The sequence below is a fragment of the Anopheles gambiae genome, chromosome 3 (assembly GCF_943734735.2).
Source record: "Anopheles gambiae chromosome 3, idAnoGambNW_F1_1, whole genome shotgun sequence".
Lineage (NCBI taxonomy): Eukaryota > Metazoa > Arthropoda > Insecta > Diptera > Culicidae > Anopheles > Anopheles gambiae.
The window spans coordinates 34,875,596-34,888,006 of record NC_064602.1 but is presented as its reverse complement, the minus strand read 5'-3'; the positions used below and the strand labels follow the sequence as shown (position 1 = coordinate 34,888,006).

General features: G+C 52.7%; 1 protein-coding gene across 10 annotated transcripts in view; it reads left to right on the top strand.

Annotated features, from left to right (window-relative positions):
- Positions 1-8,999, top strand: part of LOC1271399 (E3 ubiquitin-protein ligase Ufd4) — a 29,127-nt gene extending 20,128 nt beyond the window's left edge. For 6 of the 10 annotated variants that reach the window (XM_061662184.1, XM_061662179.1, XM_061662180.1 and 3 more), the window contains 4 exons: positions 939-980; positions 1,174-1,514; positions 1,585-7,694; positions 7,789-8,999. In XM_061662184.1, coding sequence (XP_061518168.1) covers positions 939-980; positions 1,174-1,514; positions 1,585-7,694; positions 7,789-8,071 — 6,776 coding nt within the window. In that variant the 3' untranslated portion in view covers positions 8,072-8,999. The remainder of the gene's footprint in view (positions 1-938; positions 981-1,173; positions 1,515-1,584; positions 7,695-7,788) is intronic. The other 4 variants (XM_061662186.1, XM_061662187.1, XM_061662182.1 and 1 more) reach the window with 1 other exon arrangement.
- The last annotated feature ends 3,412 nt before the right edge of the window (positions 9,000-12,411 follow it).

Here is a 12,411-nt window from a genome sequence, read left to right as displayed (position 1 = left end):
TTCAGTCACCAACGCTCATGACTGAAACGAAGCTCAAACCAGCTCACGTACACAACTGCGATGATCATAGGTGAGACGCAAACAGTTGGTGGTCCGATCACATGATTGATGACATTTTGTTTAGCACCCCACTCTTGGTCACTCACTTGGTCACGACATTTGTCAAGAGTTGGTTTCACAAAATGTCACCAAGCATGTGATGGTCGCAACTACTGCATGAGTCTCACCTCTGATCATCACAGTAGAGCTCCCAAGAACGTTGACATTATTTTGTTTCAGCCAGAATTTGTCATGACTATGTCAGTGACATTTTGCAGAACTGATCATAGTAAAAAAAAAGTCATGACAAAGCGACTGACCAAAGCATGCATTGGTCACACACCAATCGCTTTGAGTATCATCTCTGATTATCACAATTGAGTACGCTGACGCTGACATGGATTTTGTTTCGGTCAGATTTTTTGTATGACATTGACAGTGACATTTTGCAGCACTGGTTGAAGTAATATATCACAAAATAACTATAATAATCCACTTTAATGCGACATGAGCAAGAAATACTCTAACAAAATGCGCCATTCTCTTACTAACCCGTTGCTTTTACTGCTTTAAACACGACGAAAAACGTTTGTTCCACACTGAAAAAGACAATTAGCGACTTATTCGGATATTAATTTTGCCTTGTTGTTAAATGCTTATTACTGCAAATCAATAATTATCCCCTTGAGCTTGATTTACCAAAATGCCACACGGTTGCGCAATTATGACACGCAACGGCGCACGCTTTTACCTTGTGAAGCACATAACAGCGCTGACGACACCAGTTAGACCACAATTTGGCCTTATGATTCGTTAAAATTGATTCTTTTACTTTTCATCAAAACCGACATCTGGTTTCCTCCCAACCCATCCTCTTTCCTCGCGACCTCGTGTTTTAGGCAGGGAAAAGGTCTCCTCCGATCCGAACGTGCCTAATGAAGGTGAGAACTCTACGCTTCAATCGTCTCTCTGTTACAGAAACACTTTAAATCCCACAGTACAAAGCAACGGAAGTGAAGAGAAAGAGAGAATGTAGTTGCATACATGTAGTTGCCATTTAGTGGAGTTTTCGTTTAAAACAATGTTTGACTTCCTACTAATCGAAACCATCATTGTGCTCTCTGCCCCTATTAGAAAATCGTGGCGAATTTCTGGAAAAGCTACAGCGCGCCCGAGCCGCCGTACGGCAGGGCACCGTATCGCAGCCCATCCTGTCGGCCCCGAGCCTGGCACGCATCGCCGTGGGCAACTGGGTGCTGCAGAGCCAGAAGGAGCATCAGCTACATATCAACAATTCCGAGGGCCATCAGGTGACGATACTGCAGGACGAGCTGCCCGGGTTCATCTTCGAGAGCAACCGGGGCACGAAGCATACGTTCACCGCGGAGACGACGCTGGGACCGGACTTTGCGGCCGGTTGGATCAACACGAAGAAGAAGAAGATGCGCTGCAAGGCCGAGGCCCAAAAGTATCAGGTAAGGAGAGAGAACAAAAGTAAGAAGAATCGAAGATCCTAATTGTTGTTCGTTTGTATGTTCCTTCCAGCTGCACAAGTTGGCTCGCGACCTGTACAACCGATATTTCAAGGCGGCCCAGGCCATACCGCGTGGTGCCGTTGCAAAACTGTCCAAGATTGTGCATCAGATCGAGATAGCCCTGGAGGAGCAGCAGTCCACGTCGAAGGCCGCGCTCATTTCCAGCACGACACAGCAAATTACACCACCATCGGCCGGCGTAAGCTGGCAGGAGAAGCTGTACAACGCGCTGACCGAGCTGGTGCACCTGCTGAACGAGGACGGCGTGATCAGTGCGTACGAGATGTACAGCTCTGGGTTGGTGCAAGCGCTTGTCGCCGTCCTTTCGCCCAACTACTGGGACCTGGGCATGAACCGCACCAAAGCGAACAAGTACCAGAAGCAGCGGCTTTCGATCTTCAAGAAGTGCATGTACGGTGGGGAGCTGAAAACGGGCAAAAACACGGCCGCCATACTGGTGCAGAAGCTGGTGGCGGTGCTGGAAAGCATCGAAAAGCTGCCGGTCTACATGTACGATTCGCCCGGCGGTAGCTACGGGCTGCAGATACTGACCAAGAAGCTTAGCTTCCGGCTCGAGCGGGCGGCCTGCGAGCAGACGCTGTTCGATCGGACCGGGCGCAACCTGAAGATGGAACCGCTCGCGACCGTTGGCCACCTGAACAAGTATCTGCTGAAGATGGTCGCCAAGCAGTGGTACGATATGGAGCGCTCGTCCTTTCTGTACCTGCGCAAGATGAAGGAAGCGAAGTCGGGCACGATGCAGTTCCGCCATCGGCACGATTTCGACGAGAACGGGCTGATCTACTACATTGGCACGAACGGGCGCACGCTGGAGTGGGTCAATCCGGCCCAGTACGGGCTGGTAACGGTGACGAGCAGCGAGGGCAAGCAGCTACCGTACGGCAAGCTGGAGGACATTCTTTCCCGCGACAGCGTGAGTGTCAACTGCCACACGAAGGACAACAAAAAGTCGTGGTTCGCGATCGATCTGGGCATCTTCATCCTGCCGACGGCGTACACGCTGCGGCACGCGCGCGGCTACGGCCGGTCGGCCCTGCGCAACTGGCTGTTCCAGATGTCGAAGGATGGCGTCAGCTGGGTCACGCTGCTCACACACACGGACGACAAAAGTTTGGCCGAGCCGGGCAGCACCTGCACCTGGCCGATCGATTGCCCGGCGGACGAGCAGCAGGGCTACCGGCACGTGCGCATCCACCAGAACGGGCGCAACGCGTCCGGCCAAACGCACTACCTTAGCCTGAGCGGGTTTGAAATCTACGGCAAGGTGATGTCGGTGTGCGAGGACATGGACAAAACAGCGGCGAAGGAGAACGAAGCGAAGCTGCGCAAAGAGCGCCGCCAGATCCGTTCGCAGCTCAAGTACATTACGGACGGGGCGCGGGTGGTGCGCGGTGTCGACTGGCACTGGGACGATCAGGACGGCAGTCCGCCGGGCGAGGGCACGGTGATTGCGGAGATACACAACGGTTGGATCGATGTGAAGTGGGACCACGGCATGCGCAACTCGTACCGCATGGGCGCGGAGGGCAAGTACGATCTGAAGCTGGCCAACGTGGACGGTTTGATGGCGGGTGGGTACGATCTGCACAGCAGTGGCATCTCCGTTACGACGGCGGGGGGTGGAGCTAATAACAATCAGTTCGCCTCCACGGCCAACGTTCAGTGTGAGCTGGCGGATGGTGGTAGTACCGCGTCGGGCAAGAAGAAGGTTTACGACAAATCGCTGAACGTGCTAACGAGCCGTAAATCGAGCTCGACCCCAAGTTTGCCGGATGCGACGACCGAAAACCGATCTTCTGTGGCTTCAACGGAGCAGGCGACGTCGGCCGATAATCTGTCCTGGAAGCAGGCGGTTGAGGTGATCACGGAGAATGTGCTGTCATCGGCTCGTTCCGATCTGGCGACCGTTGGCAGTGGAGGAAGCAGTAACGATCTTTCTTCTTCGGTCGTTACCTCCAGCACGGCAACCACGGGGAACAATCAGGAAGTGTCCGTCACGGTACACTCATCGCTGAGCGAGCGGGGCAACAATATTCCCGATCTGTCGCAAATCAACAGCAGCACCTCCATGTTGGTGTCCGATCTGGCCACCATCACGGAGAATCTATCCCTCTCGGATGGTTCGGCGAAGCAAAGCGGTACCGCCACCGCTTCCTCGGCCGGTGGGCAGCAGTTTGTGAGCAACATCAGCGGCACGGGCGTTCCCGTGCTGATGGGTTCGTCCTCCTCTTCGTCCTCCTCCTCCTCGACGGAGGAAAACAACAAAACGAACAACATCAACGAGACGAACAACAAGATCAATCTAACGAGCGGCAGCGGCGCGAGCAGTGTCGCTAGCGGTAGCAGCGCCTCGAGCGGCAAGGCCGGCCTGTCCTACCTGCAGACGCGCCTCGACATGATGGGCAAGATGCGCGAGGGCGTCGACATGCTGCGCAACAACACGAACAATTTCCTATCCTCCGAGCTGCTCACGCAGTCGAACTTGCTTTCCTCCGTCAAGATTGCGTTCCCGCCGATTCCGCCGGCCAACGCCACGACGGGCAGCAGCAGCAGCACGACCGCCACCACCATCCCCGGCAGCGCATCGTACGGCAGCAGCATCTTCGTGGCAAGCACCAGCACTGGCACAAACCCGGCGGCGTCCTCCGGAACGGGCGCCAAGACCCCGACGGACAAGTTTGACGTGAAGTTCAACAACACCGCCACCGCGAACACGTTCAAGAAGGTGCTGAACGAGGCGAAGCAAATCGGGGCGGAACAGCCACCCGCACCACCAGCACCGGCCTCGTCGATGGGCGGCCGCGATGCGACGAACAATCTGAAGAACAACATCGTCGTGGTCGGTTCGACGGAAACGACGGTGCTGGGTGGTGGTGGCGGTGGCGGTTCGTCGCAGGACGATCCGAACGCGATGGACTGTCTGATGGGGTCCGTTTCCGGCAGCGATGGAGTGAATGTGGTCCCCGTAGTGGCACCCTCGCCGAACTCGATGAGCGTCAGCGTGCCGAACCTGACGAGCAGCGGCACTGGAGCGAACAATCATTCACACAACGCGTCCCATCGCACGTCCTCCCACCATCACCATCATCATAATCATCCGGACAGTGCGTCCCAAACGCTGGCGAACGACGCGCAACCGCCCCCGCCGGGGCTGCTGGAAACGTTCGCGGCCATCGCACGGCGCCGCACGTCCGGCAGTGGCTCGAACTCCAACAGCAACGCCAACAACAACAATGAAAACAACAACGCTGCATCGCATCCTTCCTCCTCATCCTCCTCCTCGTCGCAGCAGACGACGGCGGCGGTTCCGATCAACAATCAGCTGATTAGCAGCGGAGCAGGAGCGCTGGTGGGTGGAGGTGGTGGTGGTGTGCTGCAGAACAACAGCAACTTTTTCCCCCGTGGACCAAACTCGGTGACCAGCCTGGTGAAGCTGGCACTGTCCAGCCACACCGGGCTGCTCAGCACGGCCCAAAGCTACCCGAGCCTGTTCAGCTCGTCGTCGAACAACAATGCTGCGGCCGGACAGGGTGCCGGGAATAACAACAACGCCAACAACATGGTCGGCGTGGGACAGGTGAACCCGCTGAACCCCGCCCTCACCATGAGCCTGACGTCGACGTCGAGCGATAGCGAGCAGGTGTCGCTGGAGGACTTCCTGGAGCAGTGCCGAGCGCCGACGCTGCTGGGCGACCTGGAAGACGACGAAGACATCGAGGACGAGAACGACGACGATGAGAACGAGGACGAGTACGAGGAGGTGGGCAACACGCTGCTGCAGGTGATGGTTTCGCGCAATCTGCTCTCCTTCATGGAGGAGCGCACGTTCGAGAATCGGCTGCCGACGGCCGGCAAGCGCAAATCCTGGGACGATGAGTTTGTGCTGAAGCGCCAATTCTCCGCCCTGATACCGGCGTTCGATCCCCGGCCGGGCAAGACCAACGTGAACCAGACGAGCGATCTGGATATTCCTGCGCCGGGCAGCAACAGCGCGACCGATCCAACGGAGCAACCGCAGTCGTCTTCGTCGGGCAGGGGAGCGCTGCCGGAACCGGGCAGCGGCCAGTCGTCGACGGCGATCTCTTCGCTGCCGCAGCCGACCCTGTCGCTGATACTGCGCGGCCCAAACATTAACGGCGTGAACGACGTGGAGGTTGACCTGACGCAGTCCGACTGGACGATCTTCCGGGCGGTGCAGGAGCTGATGCTGCAGACGACGATGCCGAAGCAGGACAAGTTCCGCAAGATCTGGCAGCCAACGTACACGATCATCTACCGGGAGGCTAGTCCGGGCTCGTCCTCGTCGCTGTTGGGTGGCGGTGGAAAGGAAGACTTTAGCAGCGGAGAGGAAGGCCGTGCTACGCCGATCATTTCGATGTACTCGCAGCGCAGCCACGGGTCGACGCTGTCACCGAGCTCTCCGGTCCCGGGCACACCGTCCCTTTCCGGTGGTGGTGGTGCTGGTGGTACGGGAGCCTCAAGTGGTGGCGCACTGTCCTCCGCCCCGGGAACGGGCGGCAACCAGCAGCAGCAGCAGCAATACTGCTCGGTCGAGGACGTACTGCAGCTGCTCTCGCAGCTCAACAGCATCAACCAGTCGCTGGCGGCGACGCCGACCAACAACGACAAGAACCTGATGCCGGACGTGGAGTCGCACTACCTCAGTCCGGACGTGTTCATGAGCAAGAAGATCACGAACAAGCTGCAGCAGCAGATCCAGGACCCGCTCGTCCTGTCCAGCGGCAGCCTGCCCAAGTGGTGCGAGGAGTACAACCAGACCTGCCCGTTCCTGTTCCCGTTCGAGACGCGCCAGCTGTACTTCAGCTGCACCGCGTTCGGCGCCTCGCGCAGCATCGTCTGGCTGCAGTCGCAGCGCGACGTCAGCCTGGAGCGGCAGCGCGCACCGGGCCTGAGCCCGCGGCACGCCGACCAGCAAGAGTTCCGCGTCGGCCGGCTGAAGCACGAGCGCGTGAAGGTGCCGCGCGGCGAGAACCTGCTCGACTGGGCGCAACAGGTGATGAAGGTGCACTGCAACCGCAAGTCCGTGCTGGAGGTGGAATTCGTCGGTGAGGAGGGCACGGGGCTGGGACCGACGCTCGAGTTTTACGCGCTCGTCGCGGCGGAACTGCAGCGCAGCGATCTCGGCATGTGGCTGTGCGACGACGAGGAACCGAAGCTGATCGAGGACGAGATCGATCTCGGCGAGGGCAGCAAACCGGTCGGGTACTATGTGCGCCGATCGACCGGTCTCTTCCCCGCCCCGCTCCCCCAGGACTCGGACATTAGCGAGGACGTGTCGGGCTACTTCTGGTTCCTGGGCGTGTTTTTGGCCAAGGTGCTTCAGGACAACCGGCTGGTGGATTTGCCCCTGTCGAACAGCTTCCTGCAGCTGCTCAGCCACAGCCGTTCGATGGCGCGTGGTGCGACCAGCCAGACCGGCTCGCTGCTGGGCAAATCGGGCGTCAGCGATGACATCATGATGTCGTCCATCCTGTCGGAGGACAGTGATCGCGACCGGGACCTCCTGGTCGACTCGTACCAATCCAAGATGGCGATGGCAAGCGATGGCGCCTGGTACGATGGCATACTGACGCAGGAAAATCTGCAGGAAATCGACCCGATCCGGTACCAGTTCCTGCGCGAGCTGCAGGAGCTGGTGCAGCAGAAGCAAGCGATCGAGCAGAACGACGCGCTCAGCTCGGAGGAGAAGCTGCAGCAGATCAGCGAGTTGAAGCTAAACACCAAAACGGGCTGTGTGGCGCTGGAGGATCTGGCGCTTACCTTTACCTACCTGCCGAGCTCGCGCAACTACGGGTACGCGTCGGCCGACCTGCTCCCGAACGGGGCGAACATCGACGTGACGATCAACAACGTGGAGGAGTACTGCAATCTGACCGTGGCGTTCTGCCTGCAGGAGGGCATCGCGAAGCAGCTGGCCGCGTTCCATCGCGGCTTTTGCGAGGTGTTTGCGCTGAACAAGCTGGCCGCGTTCACGCCGGACGAGATCCGGAAGATGCTGTGCGGCGAGCAGAACCCGGAGTGGACGCGCGAAGACATCATGACCTACACGGAACCGAAGCTCGGCTACACCAAGGAAAGGTAAGACAGCAGACGGGAGAGAGTACTTTTGTTTGTGTGTGTGCAAAGGTTGGTTCTAACTGACGATTTTCTTCTTCTCTTTTCTGCTTCTCAGCCCCGGTTTCCTGCGCTTCGTCAACGTGTTGATGGGCATGAATGGGTCGGAAAGGAAAGCGTTCCTTCAGTTTACGACCGGCTGCAGCAGTCTGCCACCTGGCGGGCTGGCCAATCTACACCCACGGCTGACGGTCGTGCGCAAGGTGGACGCGGGCGAGGGTTCGTACCCGTCGGTCAACACGTGCGTCCACTACCTGAAGCTGCCCGACTACCCGAACGAGCAGATACTGCGCGAGCGGCTGCTGACGGCCACCAAGGAGAAAGGGTTCCATCTGAACTAAATCAAACGAAGAATGAATGGAAGATGGAGAAAAAAAGCTATATTGTTTTTTTTTTTTGTGTACTGTTGAAAACGACAAGATAATGTTGCGAAATGACTGAATATAAGAGGGAGAGAGAGTGTGCGTGTGTGCTGTGCGTTAGAAGAAAGAGTTGTTTACAGAGCATTAGGCGACAACAACAACAACAAAACGAACATAATTGCAACGATGATGTGTGAGAGAGTACGGAAGGGAAATGGTTAGATAAAATTCACAAAATCATTTAAACTAAACTATTTTTACATGCACCTCTCTCCCCATTTTCTCGCCCCCCACAAACGCCCCAGCTAAAGAGATGATATATGTAATATTAGCACACACGTGCGCGTGTCTCGCCTCTCCGCACGACGCTGCTGCTGCAGCTGCTGCCTCTCTTTGGAAATTTGAAGACTCTTTCGAAGGAGGACACGAATCGATTGAACTAAATGAAGCGCGAATTCGTTCAAGTTACATATAGGCACACACACACCGGCAGAAAAGAAGAAGCAAATTTATGTGAAATCTAGAAAAGAATTTCAAACACACACACACACACACAAACACATGGTAAGCTTTTCTGTTCTTTACGTATATAAGGTACATGATATATGAAACGTAAATAAGAGAAAGTGCTTTTAACGGTCGTGTTGGCTGTTCGAATGGTTTGGTTTTTGGTAAAGGAAAACAGATCGAGAAAAGAATAGCTTTTTTGGGGATTACTATAGAAGAGAGAGAGAGAGAGAGGGGGGGGGGGGAAGAAGTACTCCCAGTTTGCAGAAAGGACCACCATCGGAGATGGGGGGGTTAAAGGAGAGTTGCTTAATTTTGTTTCCTTTAATTTACACACTCTAAGTCCCCTTTATATTTACACATCATTATAATCCGTTTAGCGTTTTGTTCTCTAGTTGGATAGAAAAAACAACCTGCTTGTTGCAGCAACTCTCTAATAAGAAAAACACGAATAGTTTTGTTTGTATGCATGTGTGTGTGTATGTGTGTGTGTGCGTGTATGAGAAATAGTTCAGTATGGAGGGAAAACTTAAAGCTTATCTGCCGCCTCCGGTAGGGCGGAAAGGAAGCGCAGCCAGTAGATAAGTACTAGAAGGACTAACTACTACTACTACTACTACTACTACTCGGAATACGAGAAGCAGAGAAACCTGTTTGCTGTGTGTGAAAATATGTATGTGATTGATTGATTGATTGAAGAAAATGTATGAAAAATTTAATGGTACTACTACTAACCCGGAATGAGGAACCTAAATGAGTTTGTGATTGACTATATTACATTAAATGTTAACGGATTGCGTTTATGATTAGGAAGAGAGAGAGAGGGGATAGGAGTGGACCAGGAGGAAAAGAGCCCAGCAGCTTGTTGTTGTGTGAGAAAAGCACTCTAGTGTAGCGTGTGTATGTGGTGTGCTGTGTATGTGTACGTGTGCGCCGTTTGCCCAAGGCAAATTAATTAGAGTTGTGCAAAGCAGTAAAGTGAATAATAGTTTCCCACATCCACACAGACACACTGAGGTTTGGTTTCAGTTGCAGTTTCCACACAGAGAGAGAGAGCGAGAGGGAGAAGATATGATACCAAGCGCTTTACTAAATACATAAGTAAGGAAATGTAGTTAGTTTCGAACTCTACCACACACACTCACACACAATAGCCTCCTCAATTGTACATATAAAATCACCAAACAAACAAACAAACAAACGATCGCGTCAGTCATTATGCTCAATGTGTGCGCTTAATGCTGCCGTGAGTTTTGTTGTCGTTGGAGGATCGTTTCGAAAAGTGTTTAAAATCTAAACGTGTGTGAGCGTTCCTTCTACCCTCCAGAGAGCGCTTCTTTAACTCTTGATCTTGGAATTGATCGGTTTTGATTTTGATCGAGAAGGAAATAAGCCCTTTCCTCCCACGTTTGGAGTGTGTGTGTGTGTGTTGAAGCGTTTGTTAGTTGGACTTGGCATGGTTTTAGAAAAATGAGATAGGACAAAACAAAAAGCGGCTGGACAAATACATATAGAAAGCGGGGCGATGGTGGAGGGGCTATCCCACTCTTCTCCCCTTGCTGCGCTGTTGTTGCCCATGTCGCAAGGATTTTCTTTTTTTAATCAATTAAAGTAGAAAAAGAGGAACTGCTGCTGCAGCTGGGAAGGGAATGTCCGCGTTATTAGAGGGAAAAAATTTAGTGCAAACAGATAGAGAAAGACATAAAGAAAAAAAAGGGAATGAGAGAGAAAAAATGTTATAGAAAGATGATAATTGAATGATTGTGAAACATTAATGAATGAATGAATATTGACTATGACACTCTATTCAAAGATTATACCACAATTAATAAAACTCTCTTCACACAGAAACAGACACTTCAAACACAACACCTGCAAGAGAAACTTATGAAATCCTCAGACCCACACACACACACAGCGAGAGACCTGGTAACACACACACCCAGAAACACACGACACGAAGTACTTTAAAGAAACAGCTCCTATATGAATTAATAAAACACGAATTATGTGCGAGGATATTAAGGCAAAAATAATAAAAACAATTGAAAAAAAACATGTTAAAATTGTCAGATTTTTCAGTAAGGTTCCATGATGATTCGCGAAACACGTACGGTGACACATTTTACGCGAATGATTGACTTTTTGAAAATTATATTTTTAAAATATCTCCCCCAAACAACAAGCGACCGACGACCCCCGGAATCGTCTAGAGCGACCAAAAACCTGAGCCGAATTTTGCTTGCTGGTGGGGCATGTGCGTAGAAGTGTAACGTTTTTAAAAATAAATCACGCTTTCTAACCTTTTCCAACGATTTCCCACCGACTTCCCACATGCGAGAGACACCAGAGGGAAAATGGGAAATATTGTATGGCCCCAACGACCGACGACCGACGTCCTCCTCCTCTTAGCCGTGTCGTGCCGCTTTGCGAGATTTTCTTCGTTTATTACCGACCCCCAAACACTCACGGTGTACTGACTTTACGTGCTTCATTTACCCCATCACCCACCTCCCCCCCCCCCCCTCCCCCGTCTTCGGTCCGTGGTAAGATAACATGAGTGGCCACAAGTACTTGTCCGGAATGCGTTACATGGCCACATGATGCCGGGGTTTGCATTGCAGCCAGTGGCAGTGCTATTGTTGCGCTCGTGTGTCTGTTTCCACCTTGTTTCATAATTAATGCTACTTGAAGGTGTACTTTTTTATTTCATTTTTTCCCCCATTATTACATCGATTTTAGTGTGAACATGCTCTTGCTCTCCGCTCGCTCTCTGCCGCCCTGCCTGGGTGAGATGGAGCGAGAGAGTAAGTGTACAGGAGCGCAAGAGAGTAAGGTACACAGGCGGGTACAGAAAAAAGGGTCACGTTTTGCTTTCGGATGATAAAGACAACACTTAACTCGAAGCGGCATACCAATCCAGACGATATGAGGTCCAAAGTTAGGCCATTTTTTACTTACATATTCATTGCGGGCAACCATTTTGTAAAGACCTCTTGTATTACACGTCCGGAATATCCAGTAACTGAGTGTCAATTGGTTGCCATGGTTACGATTACGGCCTAAGTTGTAAAACAAGTCACTAGATCAGGATTAGGTGGCGGATGTACAGTGTCGGGGGCCCTAAGCAGTAAGAATTGTTGAGGCCCTCTGTACATGATTACCGGGTGGTACCCGTTATCCGTCTTGGAAAATGTTACATTTCAACTTAAATTTTGTTACTGGTAGGGGAGGAAGGGTGGCTCAGAATTCGACTAGCACGGGGCCCCAATGGCCATCGCCCACGGGGTACTCCTTGCTAATACAGTGGCATATTCTATCAACTGTTATAGATGCTGGACCAAAGATCCGCGAGGCCCCTCATCGTCGGGGCCCCGCGCAATTGCTTACTTACTTACCGTTAAAATCGCCACTGGATTAGGTATATGTAAAATTCTGGGTATTACCTCCAATTCTCTTGGGTCTTGGGCCTCATGCAGGAGGTTTAGGTTCTTGTGGGAGACCTCAAAGAACTATATAGATTGGTTCGTCTAGTTCCATGCGTGGATAACATGGTCAGTTCTTCGGAGCCTGGTGAGTTTGATACACTGTGCGACAGTGAAAACGCCTTACAGCTCGTCGTTGCATTCTTCTGAACATCTTCCCCTCGAACGCGGCTGAAAGGGTTTTGTCAGTTTTGGACAGTGCTCATGGCTTAGTGTAACAATATGTAACAATTGCGTAGTGACAATTGCGTTCATCATCCTTGGATGCATCTCAGCTTCCATTCACATGCTCCATTGTCATTGTTGACCGTTGCACTAAGAGAGATG